We start from the raw sequence: 16,510 nt of genomic DNA, 5'->3' as shown, positions 1-16,510 counted from the left end.
CCCAAGAAACTAACTTGTTCAAATAATTGATTCTTCAATTCGAGTTACTCGGACATCGAACAATGATGGGAACATGTTATTTACACAAGGATAGAAATACCATATATGGTTTGTGGGGGAGAAATGAAGTAGTTGCCTTTGTGTTTCAATCATGGAACACAGTGTTCTTAATACATAAATAGACGGTGCAACTCGAGGCTAACCATAACAGAGACACAAAACACACAGGGGGATCCTTTACCCTGTCACATTGAAGAGTGATAAGTATTGTTAATCTTTTATAGTGTAGGCTATTGTGGAAACGAATAGACAGACTTGATGGTTTCAATTATTTACTTTCCAAGTGATAAGCAGCATGGTAGCTTTTACACTCTCACTGAAAGCGCAGCACCTCCATGACTGTTCTTTTTGTATTTGAAATTGTCTGTGTTGTAAGAAAACAAAAGCATTCTCTCTCATCATAATAGAAACACCAGGACGTCCTCATTTCTCCTGTAAATGTTAACTGTCTGACCCTTAATAAAAATCAACCCTATATTTTGCCTTGGCGTATACACAACGAACAGTTACATATTCCACAATTAGACATCCCTTGTTATTTATGCTAATATTCTATTCGACAAAGAACAACATGTTACTTCTGTGACAGTAATATTTACCTTGTAAATATTTCATACAAGATCGTATTCAGTTACCTGCACATTTCAATTCTCGATATTTTAACCTTTCAAAGAGTTTGGATTCATTCAACCACGTTTCTATCATAGATGTAGTATTTTTTGACAATACTTATTCAAGGATATCGTAGTATTTATATTACTTAACTTGTGACCAACAAAATTGTCGATACTTAAATTACAGAATATTGCTTTTTTGAAAAAAAAAGTTAATATGAATCTCGTTTCAGCTTTTGAAATTTGGTTGTTTATTGGGAGGTTAAATATTTCAGAAATTACAACATATCTGTATTTAATGTTTAGCTTATTAAAATAAATAGTAATTAGTATATTTGTAAGTTTTTGCCAGTTAACATTTGACATATGTGATGTCTTAACAGCAATGTACAAAATTTAATATAGGATGATGATGATGAGGTTTTGGGTTATTTTACTTAAAATATACGGACGGCAAACTGGAATGATACTTTTTTTGCAATAATAATGAACTTGAATGATTTAAATGTGTTTTTATTTCTATAGGCTAATAGGAACATGGGATATCATAACCCACGAATTGAATATATATTTGCTCGTTTAAACTTTATTACTAAGGGTTGAATTACTATATCACCTGTCTTTGCACAATTTTTCCATTTCGATTTATGTGGAGTTAAACATTCGGAATAAAAACGAGTACACTTGTGGATGTAAGACAACTTTAACTGTCGATCGTGTTGTTTATGAATTGTATGTTTGCACTCAAATATAGACTGAATGTAATATGCATTCCAGGTACATATACAACCCTTGCACTAGTCGTCTAGAAAAATACTGCTGATCAGAACATCATCTCATCAGTAGTAGGCAACTAAAACTGGCTTTGAAGGTGCCGAAAAGTCTTCTTCATATATCAAGCAGACATATATATTGATACAGAATAACATTGGGTGTCTCTGATGTATGTTCATGGACAGTTTGATATTGTGATAAGGTGAAGACCTTTCGGGACCTTCAAAGCCATTTTAGTTGTCCACCACTAATAACAAGATGTTATGATCATCAGCATTTTTATTCATGGAATATTTCATCACGTGGCTAAGACTTGAATGGATAATACATGTGTTCATTAATGATAATATAAAGATGTCAGCTAGATGATTATTATTTTGTTTACATTTTCCCAATCAATTGCTACGGTGCGTAGTTGATGTTTACGACTTCGAGTTTCAGGAAATGTCCAGGAATCATTTTCACATTTGAGTTGCATCTTAGATTAGATTAGATTAGATTAGCATGTCAGTTAATAGTATTTGGATGTTTGGGGCACACATACAGGCCCATCATAACGAAAGGCATGACATTTTAAGGATTCGAATCAACAATTTCATCTGAAAATAGAGCACATCAAAGTCTGAGTTGTTGAGGCTTACTATCTAAGCAATAACCACAGTGAACTGTTGACCTCAGATCGATAAAATCTTTGATGTTTTCTGTTTTTGAGTAAAATGAAGCATCAAACCATCAAACACCTTTGACCTGAGGTTAACATTTCTCAAACATCCAGATATTAAACATCTGTGACAGGGAGGGTAAATACTAAATAACTTCAAATACAAACTTCTGCAAAGCGTCTGCCGTACATAATATTACAGTAATATTTTCATGTGGTGTTTGAGACAAATGTTTGGTCTGTCGACTTTGAGTGATGAATCCTTTCATGTGTTCTGTTTTACAATAGCGTAAAATCTTCAAGCGTTGATTGCTTTCTTTTTTACCAGGAATGTATGTGTCTCAACACCTACATTATATGCTAAGTAACTATGACAAGGAGTGCAATTACGTGATAAAATGTTGATTAAATAGGTAGTCGAAGCTCTTCCTTTTAGTTTGGACAGCTCCCAATTGGACAGGAAGAATTGTATAAACATATTTAGGAAAATACGTACTTTGAAATGAGTAGCTGTTAATGTTAAAGTAACATGAAATATAACCGTTAATACCATAATAGAGCTTGTCAATTAAACGAAAATCGTAATTACTTCTGATATGACAAACAACTGCGTAACGATATTAAATCCAATAAAAACACATGTAGGTAACTCAATCACTTTACAAAATGCAATTTTGAAATATTAGATTATGTTAATCTTGTTATAGTTTAAGTCTCATACGGGGCAATACATCATAACGAGTGAATTTAGTTCTTCGGGTTCGACATATTTAAAGTAAATCGTTTCTTGTAGTTAAACGTATGCGTGAACATGGGTTTGTGAGACACGAAGTATTACCTTTAGAATCTGGAAATACATATTCATGGACGTGTACAATTCGACTATTTTGTCACATCTGGACCATACTTTCTCAAAATGCCATTAGCGTCCTCAGGAGACCAGTTGTCAACTTTAATATTACCCTCAATTAAAAACTCCAGTATTTTTTCTAGCATATAAATTTGATTTACTGGTAAAGTAAATTCAATTCGGGATATGTATGATTAGAAAATGGAAAAACAATATTAAGCGGCATATTTTTTTATTGGCATGGGAGGAATCAAATTACAAATACACACACAGTACACAGATGTTGGATTCAAAAACACAGAACTCGAGGAAAGGTGGTTTGATATATTGCTATGACAGTTGTTAGTAGGTAGACTTCAGGGAGTTTTGGTTGTTTTAAAAGTGATAACTGATGAGAAACTAAATCGAAGAAAAGTTGAAAAATGTTGTATGTTTTTCCAAGAGATCAGTTGTACCATTGACAAACAGATCATCATCCCAGCCTGGTCGATGATGAATGACTAGACATAAATAAAGTATACAACACACAAAACACAAAAATATAGTGATTTTAACAGGTCACGCCAACAAGATATCTGGATTATGAAAAATGTGATGACAAATATTCATACATTTGTCAACCAGCAGAATGTGATATATACATAAGACAGGTGATAAAAAAGATATATCAGATTGTTGTTTGCAGACACTGTTCTTAGCACTTTTATATATGTCTTGGGGTCATTGTGTCTTTCAGCTAAATAAATAGAAGCCAGATTGTATATATGAAAGATATCTTTTTCAGTGCCAAATCATCATACTCAGCTAAATCAGAGTTCGATAGTTTAGATGAATATGTCACCAAACCATTGGAAATGAAAACCCTTATAGCTAAACTGATGTGGACTTGGTATTTCACTCATGTGACATGACATTAATACACACCCTCAGACAACTTCTAATGCAAAAGAAACATTGCATAGGTGTCGTGTACAGTGGAGATGTAGAAGTAGTCAAGTATAAATGTTGATTATCAGTTAGAAAATAAACAATGGCAGTGATTAAAGTAATCAAGTCCATGTGTAATGTTTTCATTAGAAGCCCGTTTATCAATATCAATGCTTATCAGTGTTCAATGTGATTGGGTGAAGGATCCTGCTGTGTTTATTGTGTTTCTGTTATTGTTAGTCTAGGGTTGAAATATATCTATCTTTGTGTCAAAAACGTACTGTCCCATGAGTGAAACACCAAACCAACATCATTTTAGCTATAAATCCTTCAATTACTTTGATAAAGAAAACTCAAAGCGAATTATAAAGTCAAGAGTTATAAGCCACCACGTGTCATCCGACAAATATTTGAATTTGAGGGCAATCTATATCACAATTAAGTCACTTATATAGCTTTTTCAACTCTGTGAAAATAATAGATTGCTTGCCAACTTTGTTTAAAACAAGACGGTGAATTCCAAGTTAATTTATTTCAGATTATCGAGGAATACGCTTTTATTTGGTAAAGTTTGTACAGACTTTAAGAACTTCCATTTTAAAGAAAGATTGGTCCCGAAGCGCATTGTGTCACAAAAAGAACTGTCAGCAGTCGCATTGATATTGAGTTGACATAGCTAGCATGGAGCGCTATCGTTGATTGTGTGGGCAGGACATCAAAGCTAGTAAGTCACGCAGAGCAGACAATTATATTTGAAAATGTTGTCTCACGTCTACTACAGCTTTCTTCAAATGGAAATTGAAAGAAGATAATTTTCCTTTAGACTCCAAAATGATAATTCTAGATCCATGTAGGATCTAAAAATGACACAAAATACGATACACATGTACACAGGAAGCTGCAGTGTGGCTCATCAACACCTAATGGTATACTACATTATTTGATATCAGTCATGTTATAATACCAGCTAAGATGTGCTTTCCTTCAGATGACAGGGCTGAACAATGAAATGAATGGAAGCAGTTAGGTCCAGTGTTTGTATAGATAGGGATATCACAACTATATAAAGGATAAGGGACTTGAAATATTGCTAACTCTATTTTAGACATTTGCACGTAATACAAAATGTCTCTTAACAGACATACACCTAACCGCAAGGTGTACAGAAGTGGTTATATCATATATTAGTAAGAGAGTTCGATGGATATATTTAAACACACTATATATATTGTCCTTTAATATGTGATATATACATTGTAAACATCCGATTTGACACTATAATGTCTTGTTTTAAGAGTGAAAATGGACTTATATTTATTTAGTACTTGCACTAAACCATCCCAGAATCTGACTAACTTTATAAGAGAAACCGTCTTTTTGTTGGCTACGTCAAAATCATCTATTAATATAGTTTACCCAATTCATATCAGTTCTGTACTTGTCGGTTCTAGAATGCATGTAAGAAGGCGAGGGACTGTACAGAGATTACTAATAGCGTTTTACATGTATAACGTCTGATATCACTTCAACAGACATTTACTAATCTTGTTTGATCTTTGGTGTTGATCTAACACACAATCACTACAGCGATCTGTACGCCTAAAGGTGTAGCCATAAATCCGGCTATCACTGCCACATAATCTTGACAGATGCATATGTAAATATATATGCGCAGCTTATCATGCTTAAGCCTTTTGAAATGTTTTACTGTACAGCAGTGGCAGCTCTTGATTTTTTTCAAAGTAAGAACTTGTGTTTCTTTTAAGGATTTTAACATAGCACTATTTGTCCATATTTCCGTAACTATATGCTCAGATGGTTTTGCTACACAGAAAAACAAATTTACATTGTTTGAGCTCAAATTGCTGTACAAGGAAGCTAAGCAAATCAACTACGTAAGTCAAGATACAAATTTCCTTCAATAGATAGAGTAAGTTTTGGAAATAACTCGTACGTTGCCCTTTTTATTTTCGCATCAATGGCTGAACTGTCTCTAAAGGTGGCTGATCCGTGTCGTCTTGTGACTTCAAGTCTTCAATCTCAGTCCGTCCAATGTGTGAGGTGCGTGACAACATGGTAGAGTCAGTCGAGTCTCTTGGAATCGTTACAATATCTGTGATATTAAACAGAAAAGAAAGAAGCCCATGCCATTATAGGTGTTCAGGGAATGTTTTACTGAGCACGAACAGCTAGATATTCCAGCGTTCACTTTTACGATCACTGTAGAACGACTACATATTCCACTTACACATTGCGTGTATGTGTCACTTCTTCAGTTTTTTTACACTACTGCACAATGCACTCAAGTCACTCTCGTACCGAGAACACACGAACACCCAATCCATAAAGAGTTTAAACAAAGCCAGATGTATGGTTCGCCACTTTCCTTCCCAGATCGTGATGGTAACATTTTCTCAACTCGGTTCCGTATGGAACCAGTTCCAGTCTCGATCTAGCTCATTCTGGCCTTTATTATAAAGACTCCTCTCATGTTAACAAATGTGATTACATTACTTAGTGTCTATCATTAGTCAATGAAGTCACAATGACTTCAATATGATTGGATAGAAATTAAAGTCGTCAGGATTTTTGATATAATCAACGGACATTTGAAATCAGCAGAATTCTAAAACCACATCAATGGTCATACTCTATCGTAGACACCAAGACCATTGATTTCATTAATCATCATGGTGACAAGCTTAATTCAGTGGAATTATATTTACGCTCAACTGATCACAATACGTCAACGCCTTGCTTTCTCATAAACGTCAACTGATTACAGCCATGCTTTAAACGATCCGTCTATTGGCTCGAATTTAGAAGTAATTTATTATATTTAGAGCAATAGGACGAAACTACCGAAATGATTAATATAGAAGTATAGGGCCGTGACATTTTACCCTCCATCAGGAGAAGTTGCCTCCGGCTACTAATTGAGAAAGGTAACCACGATAGCGAAAGGCAATGACATAATCTGTGTGGCGAAACCAAATTTTCTTCCTGCCATCATGCAACTAAACTAAGAAATAAGATAAAATGAACATGAAAATATGGAGAGATACCAATATGTTATAATAATAGAATGACTGTAAATATATAAACAACAAATATAAAAGGATAATATAGTGTGTAAAACAAGTAAAATATGAAAAACAAGTCAACCTACATCATAACAAAACATATAAAGTTTTTCATTAAATGGAAACCTTTCACTAAATGAACTTGAAATAAAAAAAACGTTTTTGAAAATGACAGATAAAATGAAATGTATCTGTTCTTTAATATTTTATGACAAACAAATGAAAGGGTAAATGCATGGATAAAGATATAATGAACATACTTATTTATAACAATCACATGAATAAAATACGATGTTAGAAAATTAGCATAGATGTATAAAAGTACAAAAGTATAAAAAGTCAAATAAATTAATTGTTAACTGTACAATGAGTAAAATAATAGTCTAAATCAAATACACAGCTAAAATTCCACATTCCTGTTACAGGATTGACCTGTCCCAGGTATGCAACAGGGCTGCCACAGGCCTGATGAAAATGGCATGCTACATGCAGGCCTGGTGGAACAGACATGCCACAGGCCTGATAAGACAGGCCTGCCACATGCCTCAGTGTCGGATCAGGACAGGCACATCGCTGACCCACCAGGCCTGCTACAGGCTTGAATCCATATCCCTGCACATGCCCTGATGGTCATGCCTGTACCAGGCCTGTCATAGTCCTGATTTAGACTTGATGAATTTTAGCTGTTTACAATCAAAACACAATATACTGAGTAAATGGTGATTATTACAATATTAAGTGAATGAATAAATAAATAAATAAATAAATAAATAAATAAATAAATAAATACAACTCAAAATATGAGTCGAAACTACATCTACGTAAAACTAGTAACTAAATCTCCTCGTAAATATATACATTAGTCGTAGTCAAAACATACTACATGTAAATGGTCAGCATCACAAATCAACACGTTACGTTACGTTACTTTAATTTTAATCATATACAAAAGTTTAAAAGGGGCTCTGGTATTATATTATTGTCGGTGTCACCATGGATACTGTCGTCACTGTCTGAAGTAGAAATGTAACCACTGATGTCGTAAGTATCGTTCGATAAGTAACAATAAGCCAAACATGTGTTTACCAAAAGCTCCAATATGAAAGTAGTACATGTCGTTGTTGTCGTTGTTTTTGTTTGTTTGTTTGTTTGTTTGTTTGTTTGTATCCAAAGAGAGAACAACATCCAGTCCTTTGGTTTATAAGACACACAAAGTATACACAATTTGATAAATAAATAAACAGTTTTGGAGAAGGTGTGTTTCCTGCGATGGAAAGTAAAATACTATCGGATTTACTTGCATCTGCAAACTGATCGGTCATTGGGTGGTTGGAGTCCAGGGAATATGTTTGGAAACTGTTGGTCGCAAAAGTAAAACTTCTAGTACGAGTGAAAATTTCCGTAATCGATAAAAATATGGCATCATTCAGAAGGGACAAAGCAAATCCAACATAAAATGGATAAACATAAATAAATCTTTATCAAAACTATTGATTTCGAAATCGATATAGAAGGTTTTCATCCTAAAATCATCAAATGAGCTGAAGGAAAACGTGAAATGAGTGAACAAAGACACTAGGTGGTGTCACTGTTTGTACATGTTATGGATTATAACACACATTTCCCATAGGAAATTGAAAATAATTGAAGTTGATGATGTTTGTAAACAATTAAAGTTGATGAGGTTTGTGAATACTTGGTTAGTTATTAATTGAAGAAGTTGAAATGGGACTATAATCCGATGACAATGGACACCAGTTCAGTTTAGAAAATGAACTATGAGAATTTCTACTAAGTACGCTGAAATAACAAACTAATTTATAACTTAAGTCAGAAAAAAAAATCGTTCTCCATTCGTCATTGTACTGTGGGTCCATCGCCTTACGTTCGAGGAAGAGGTCAGTCGCGTACTAATTAGTGTATCTTCTCAGACGCATCTTCTGCCGCTTTCGAATGTTTCGAATCGTTCCATCGTAGAAATTGTCACAGTCTCGTTGTCCAACCAAGGCTACTTGTTATTCTGCTAAGATACGATTATCCCAAGGAAGTATAAAACTTGTGGCGTGTCGGGACCAGAACGTAACATCGTGTACAAGGATGGATGCTCGACCAGATATACTCCACCAGTGTCGCTACTTAGTTCTTTCTGTTCCAAACAATATAGCGAACGTTCACACAAACGTACAATACACTCAATTTATGACTCAAGTCACTCTCGTACCGAGAACACACAAGCACCACCAAGAATAGCTTAAACACATCGGTTATGTAGGGTTCGCTAGTTTACTTCCCATATCGAGATGGTAACGTTTTCTCGACCCACTCTCGAACTAGCTCTTCTGGCCTTTATTATTAAAAAAGAACTCACTTTAAGAAGTGTGTTTACATTATGTAGCTTACATTATAACAATAATCTTACTAAAATTGCTACATTTTATAGACGATAACATGTTATGCTGTTGGTAAGATATTTTTGAGCCTGACGATAACATGTAGCAGTGTTAGTAAGATTTTTGTCGAGCAAGACGTCGTTTCGTTTCAGGTTTCGTGATTACAGTACTGTTGTACATTTATATCATCATATAAATTATCCCTCTCCCCCCTCCATAAAACAGGAAATTGGCCTTAGTGGTAACCTTATTGTGAAAATAACCATGGGAAAATCATATTTGGAACCAACAGTTGCATAATAACACTAAATATAACATTGGGAATATGGTACACATTATGATTATTTCAGCACGAATTTCTTCAAACGAGAGGTCATACACCAGACTGGCATACGTAGTAGCCCTGATTTTTGCCCAAATCCTGGCGCTTCCCGTCTCTCTCCAACGTCGATGCTCGGAAGAACTCGAATAATGACATCCGGTCATCCTTGAGGGAATATTCAAGATGGCGGAAACATTCAAGATGGCGATTACTAATAGCGCGAGCGGTCAGCATTGAAATTACGTGTATGACCTCAAGGGCAAGAGACACATTTGAATCATTTCTGGTACGTTGCAGTTTTCCCTAACCAAATAATATAAGATGGCCGCCAATCGGACTGTGACCGGGCTAGCTAATAAGAGGTACTTACCACATAACTGGCGCTAAATTAGATATCGAAAATCCATTTTAAATGGTTCAAAATTGCCAAAAACTGACTTTCAACACAATTCTGAAACGTTCCTGATAGTTTCGGGTTTTAATTAAGTTCATTACCTTATACCCTTAATTCGACACATGTTCACTTTCTCATCGTCGTAAACCACACAACCGTCCACGACGTGGTTTGCGAGAATGGCTTTCTAAGCTTATGGTCAATCCAAGCCGTGCCAAAGGAAAATTGTTTAACGCCAGCGATAATGTAATGAAAAGTGTTTTTGAAATGACGTGCATGAGACACTATGTCAGTTACATAGATATTTAAAGATGAAAATCCACACTAATATCAGCTGTCAATCATACAATTCCGACTTTTATACCACAGTGACTGAACATACAACACAAATTTCCATCTCAGCTTCCTATTCTCTTATTGATATTTCAACCTTATAACATTTAGACAAAACTTGATCCATTAGTACAAACCTCAAAATTGGAAATTTGATGTAGGTGATGAATTAAGCAAGAATACATTTACTAAGTGTTAGTCTCTTTTAAGAGTTTTATGAACCCTTTCCGATCTACCTGGTTAATTCCCTAGTTTCAATAATTGCTGACTGTCACTCTTATCTTTTCTGATTGTACTCCCAAGTTAGATTTAGATATTCTATCTCATGGCATCATATATTTAATTGACATGCTAAGTGCTTTGCTGGCACGACAGATTAATGTACCTGTGTCCATGAGCGTCGTTGTATGTATACTATATATAGCTATTTACTCTATTGGGTAACAGAAAACCATGTTTCCATTCGCTGGTCAACATGTTACGATTACGGTAGTGTGGTAAAGTTCCATGGCTTCTTAAAGTTTTGGGGAAAAGACGAACATTATAGTCTGACTGAATGGGTGGGTAACTGACTGACTGACTGACTGACTGACTGACTGACTGACTGACTGACTGACTGACTGACTGAATGAATGAATGAATGAATGAATGAATGAAACAAACCCCAAAATACTGATTTTATTAAAACGTCTGTTGTATCACCCAGCACACAACCAACTCCAACTCATATTTTTTTTCGAACGCGTTCAAACTGGCCTGTGTATGGTATAATCCGACAAGGAAAAGATATATAATTAAATAACAATATATGCCAGCGAGGGCAATATCTCAATTGAATGCCCACACAAGATTTGGCAAAATTTCGGTATGAGGACAGGCATTAAATTGTGAAATTGCCCGAGCGTATGTGTTATTAATTTTATTTCATCGTCCAATCAGTTGTCCATTCACATGTCCACTCATCGTTCATCACAATTCGCCATAGGAAAGTTTCCCTTTCATGATGCCTTTCCAAACTGCGCTTGCAGCTAACCATTGAATGCGGACATGGCACTATTTGCAGGAGCTCGAGTGACTCAAAAGCTCATTTGTAATATATTTATTCGACTTCTGCAAGACAGAATTGCCTGTGTGTCTCACATAGTAACCTTGTCATCTTGAGCGCGCAACAGTATAAAACATTATTGTTGTGATACGCAGAATAGATGAGCATCGGTCGAAATAACTCCAGCTGATAGTTCCGGGCAAGTCTATTTAAAGAAGGTCATGTGATTCGAGTCTGACCAATGCCAGCTTTATAGGTAAGATAGAAGGTTGAGGTATAATAATGTATGGTGTACCACTTTGACCATTTGAATGTTACAGCACTGGTTCGGTCTTATTTTGTCGACGAACGATATAAGGCCAAAACATCACTTAAATTACCCCCACGTCGGTCTGTTTGTGTGTTTGTCCAGCCCATGCAGTCTGCAGATCCGTGGGGAAACGTAAAAATAACCCTCCCTATTTAAGTGAAGACAACTGCAGAGTCAATCATGACATCTGCCCCAAATGACATCTGCCCCACATACACACTTGCTCTAAAGTAGTAAATAAAAAGAACAGTAACTGCCATAAATAGTAGACCTAGTGACAGTTTTGTTGAGATTAAAAAAAAATCGCGTCGTCGCACCATTTTAGACAAACTGTCCTGGCCAGAAACAATTCTGGGTAATTCTGAAGTTCTAAGTTTCACACGTATTCCACACATACGCAGGGGCATGCAGTTTTGAAATGAGTACCACACAAAATCGAACTCTTCGTATAATTTGCTTACCTGAACACGTTCTTCTGTTATCTCCGGATCTCCTCATTCGTCGCTTCATTCTACTTCTGAAGAAACGCACACTGCCTTGTTTGCATGGCACCGTAGTTAACGTGTATAAGATTGGATCAATAGCACTGTTTATTGGGATAACAAAAACCGTTGTCCAAGCATAAACTTGACCTTCAAATGAAAGACGATAGAAAGAAAACGACAGGAGTGACTGACAGTCATTCAAGTTGGGATAAATGTGTTTTGATACATTTTTTTGTATTTTATTAAAACTGATCGCATACTACAATTCATTACAAGGACATTACATGTAAGAAAATCGATATCATATTAAATTGACTATATTGATGTGATATATGTATTTATTTAGGATTTTAATTTAAAAAATAACTATAATGTGAAGTATTATGTATTAATAATATTTTAAAAACTTTGTATGTGGTTTGTAAACAAACTGGGTAACACAAATAATCACATGTAACCATAAGCAATCAAACTATTTATGCCTGTTGTATACATGGTGACTTAAAATATATATCGAGAAGTTGTAGATGCAGTGCAGACTGGACGTGGCATAATAATTGCTTTATTATGTCTTGTGCTTACTCGGCCGGTTTATCAACAAATAAACCGAGTTGGCATAGTAATTGCTTTACTTGTGCTTACTCGGTTTATCAACAAATCACCTTTGTACGTACAATAACAAACATTTACACTATTTATTTGAACAATCATTGAGTTAAAATCACAGACTTGGTCTATGCAGTTTCATATTGTTTATCAAATACAAAAATAGACTTTAAAAAATCAGCATTTATCATAGACACGGCCACTTTAAGACATAACAAGCGAAGTCCCTTGTGCACAGAGACATACAAAAATCCTCAGTGTAAAAAGGACTGTCTCACAAGTAACTTATAACTAAAATATCCCCTGATACTCGTCGTCATTAATGGATATAATGTCCATGTCAACCAACAAACAAGACAAAGAATACTGATTCATGATTTTTAGACATTTGATAAAAATCACTATTGTGAATACGAATAGGGAGTTGACTTCCTAGTAAGATTAACCTACCTGGAATATCTATTTCAGAAAACGCCATTGTCGTTATAATGAAAATTGGTACCCAACACATAGCATTTGTGAGAACAATGAAGAAAAATCTTTTGGCAAAATTCATGTCGCCTTTCCGTCTCAAATGGAAATCCTTCGTGGTTGCTTTACGCGTAATACGAATACTGAGAAACATACCTAAAAGAAATTGATAAAACGTATAATATTAAATTAAGCGGACATAACACAGCCTTTCCTGAATTTTGTCGGTAAGCTATAGCAAAAGCAGATAAACACTTTGCAACCATTTGCACATCAAACCTTAAACTTCCTGTATGATATGAACTAATATACTAATTACAGCGGATTTCCAAATACCGCTCAGCGGCTCTGTTTGATACAATAACACAGAAATCGTACGAAACTGCACATGCTACACTTTAATAGCAAAATCCAATTGCTACATTTAATCTGAATGAAATAAACAATTAGAAGTATCGTAGTGCAGCAAGACACAGACACGCAGGCGCCAATGTTTTGACGTCTGCATTTGATGTCTGAATGGTGGCACTATTATAGACAAAATGTTACAACAAACTATATTCACTCAACCTTGCTATCTTAAAGTGTAACACGTGTAGTTTCTTATTAATTAGTTTCTGGGTGATTTTATCAAACAGAGCAGCTAAACGGTACTTTGAAATCTGCTGTAAGGACATTTCATGATTATGATACCTAATCTGCATCTACCACTGCATGAATCATGAGTGGAGAGTAAATTATGTCACAACTTCTTTTCACATTTGTCCAAAAAAACTGCAAACCTTAGAACGGTACAATTAGATAGTAGAGCTTCGCTACAAAGTGAGAGCATTGTACAACCGACATTTGTAGTAAAGCAACATTTGTGATAAAATTGGCGACATTTGTATCGACCTACCTAACGTTGTCCCCCCCCCCCCATAATGTCTCGGCCCAGTGTACAGCAGGCGTCACCTTGGCTAGATTTGCAGATATTTATAACTCAGTTTTACGGAGGTCGCACGATGCAGGTTGATGACAATGACTTTTCTGGTTCCCCTGAGCTTACAAAAGAACCAACCTACACCCACACGCAAATACTTCAGGTGAAATTGGATATCTCCGATGAGAATAATCCATCATAAAAAGTGTTGAAATAAAGTAATGAATAGTTATAAATCATAGGCGAAAGCGTTCAGAGTCCCGATTAGTTCTGAAGCCCACGGGTGTGAGAGAATAATCCGTCTTAAAAAGATGTAGGCGAAAGCGCCCAGATAGAGTTCCGATTAGTTCTCAGGCCCACACTGATCTGTGTGTAGGCGCAGACAGGCTTGACGAAATACAGCTAAAATAACCCTTGCGTTAAGTTTGCAAAAGGCATGAAACTTTGCCTTACCTAAATAGGCACCAAGTATAAAGATAAACAAGAGGGTGTTAACTCCAAGAAACATGAAGACAGAAAACTGCCAGCCAGATTCGAATGGACGAGTAATCAACAACGGAAAACATGCTCCATTCTTGCCATAGTAGTTGTCGAATGACGGAACAGTGAATGGTACAGTCGCTAGTATAAGTGCACAGATCCAAACAATGATCACAGAAACAACACCGGTCTTGTATTTGAAATGTATCATTCGATGAGGAAACACGATGCAGAGAAAACGCTGGACTGAAATGACAGTTAAAAGCAGTAGTGATGTTTCGGAAGATGTGACAGCTAGGAATCCACATAAGCTGCATGTCCAGCTTGTCATCCATCGGTGAGAGTATCGGTAGTAATAGTCACGGTAATTCAAATCATGTGCTCCAATAATTAGCAGGTATATACCCATCAGTAAATCAGCACCTTAAATAGCAAATTAACAATTAGTAGTAAAGTCAATGATGTAATATATATATATATATATATATATATATATATATATATATATATATATATATATATATATATATATATATATATATATATATATATACATACATATACATATACATAATGAGCGCATTAGTTATATCATACAAAGCAGTTAATACTATATCGCTCAAACATTTCAAAATTTCAAAATGACAAGTTAAACACTCATATATATACCTGTCTGTCTGTCTGTCTGTCTGTCTGTTTGTCTGTCTGTCAGTCTCTGTCTGTCTGTCTGTCTGTCTGTCTGTCTGTCTGTCTGTATGTATGTATGTATGTATGTATGTATGTATGTATGTATGTATGTATGTGTGTATGTATGTATGTATGTATGTATGTATGTATGTGTGTGTGTGTATGTATGTATGTATGTATAGCCCATTCAGATTGTGTACACAAATCATACTAATACACTTACCACATAGATTTTTAATGAGTAGAGAATGTACTTTGTTTTCTGATTTCATAAGGTAAAGTCGTCCCAGTAATACTGACAGATTGCCGATTAGGGTAGAAGCGGCAACAATCCATATGAAATAACGCAGACCTTTATTTGCTAGAAGGTTTTCCAATGAGGAGATACCATCTGACTTTGGAGAACAGTCATACACGTGGCTTGCGTACGTGCAGTAGTAAAACTTCAAGAAATACCTTGAAAATTGGAGTTTTTAATAAGTTATAACTCAAAATAATCTAATGGGTGGGAAGTAATGCCTTCTGCTGTCTTTTCGGTTTCACTGGAATCTTATAGAGAAGATTCAAAATCAACATGAAGATTATTAATATGCTACATTTTGCCAAGCTTTGCTTGTAACACGAAAATCACATTTGAAAAACGGACCACATTCGCTGTTGCTTTGTCAGAATTGATGACGTGTATATGCTGATGGTTAAAGATGCTTACATCATCTCAAAAATAATCCTTCAACAACAGTGGAAAATCTTAGTGTCAGGATATATGATATTGGCAGCCAGTTTGAAGAGATATATAATACTCACGTCCTCACCATGTCACGAACATGATTTAATACCTACTTACACGTGTTCCAATCTTGCTAAACTCTTAAACATGTCTGTATGTATATTCTGTATAGTCACTCCACTTAGGTTTCTGGGAGAAAAAAATGTATATAATATTGTGAAATGCCATTGAGAAAGTAACATGTTATATTAAATAACCTTTCTCAAAGTATGTCATTGCTGTTGAAACACGTGAATTACGATATGAAAGTGTACAAGTAATACAGGCATGTATGATGGCGTGAGTGAATTGTATTGAATTGAATTGAAT

At 35.3% G+C, this 16,510-nt stretch overlaps 1 protein-coding gene across 1 annotated transcript in view; it reads right to left on the bottom strand.

The window, feature by feature from the left end:
- The window catches only part of LOC144439199 (uncharacterized), a 34,199-nt gene that overhangs the window by 1,680 nt on the left and 16,009 nt on the right, over nucleotides 1–16,510 (bottom strand). Inside the window, exons 13-17 of the mRNA XM_078128469.1 lie at nucleotides 16,259–16,330; nucleotides 15,638–15,870; nucleotides 14,701–15,150; nucleotides 13,305–13,481; nucleotides 12,225–12,395 (exon numbers count right to left, since the gene is read on the bottom strand). Coding sequence (XP_077984595.1) covers nucleotides 12,225–12,395; nucleotides 13,305–13,481; nucleotides 14,701–15,150; nucleotides 15,638–15,870; nucleotides 16,259–16,330 — 1,103 coding nt within the window. The remainder of the gene's footprint in view (nucleotides 1–12,224; nucleotides 12,396–13,304; nucleotides 13,482–14,700; nucleotides 15,151–15,637; nucleotides 15,871–16,258; nucleotides 16,331–16,510) is intronic.

This window comes from Glandiceps talaboti, chromosome 8 (assembly GCF_964340395.1).
Source record: "Glandiceps talaboti chromosome 8, keGlaTala1.1, whole genome shotgun sequence".
Lineage (NCBI taxonomy): Eukaryota > Metazoa > Hemichordata > Enteropneusta > Spengelidae > Glandiceps > Glandiceps talaboti.
The sequence above is the reverse complement of the archived record's forward strand: the minus strand, read 5'-3'. Positions and strand labels throughout refer to the sequence as shown.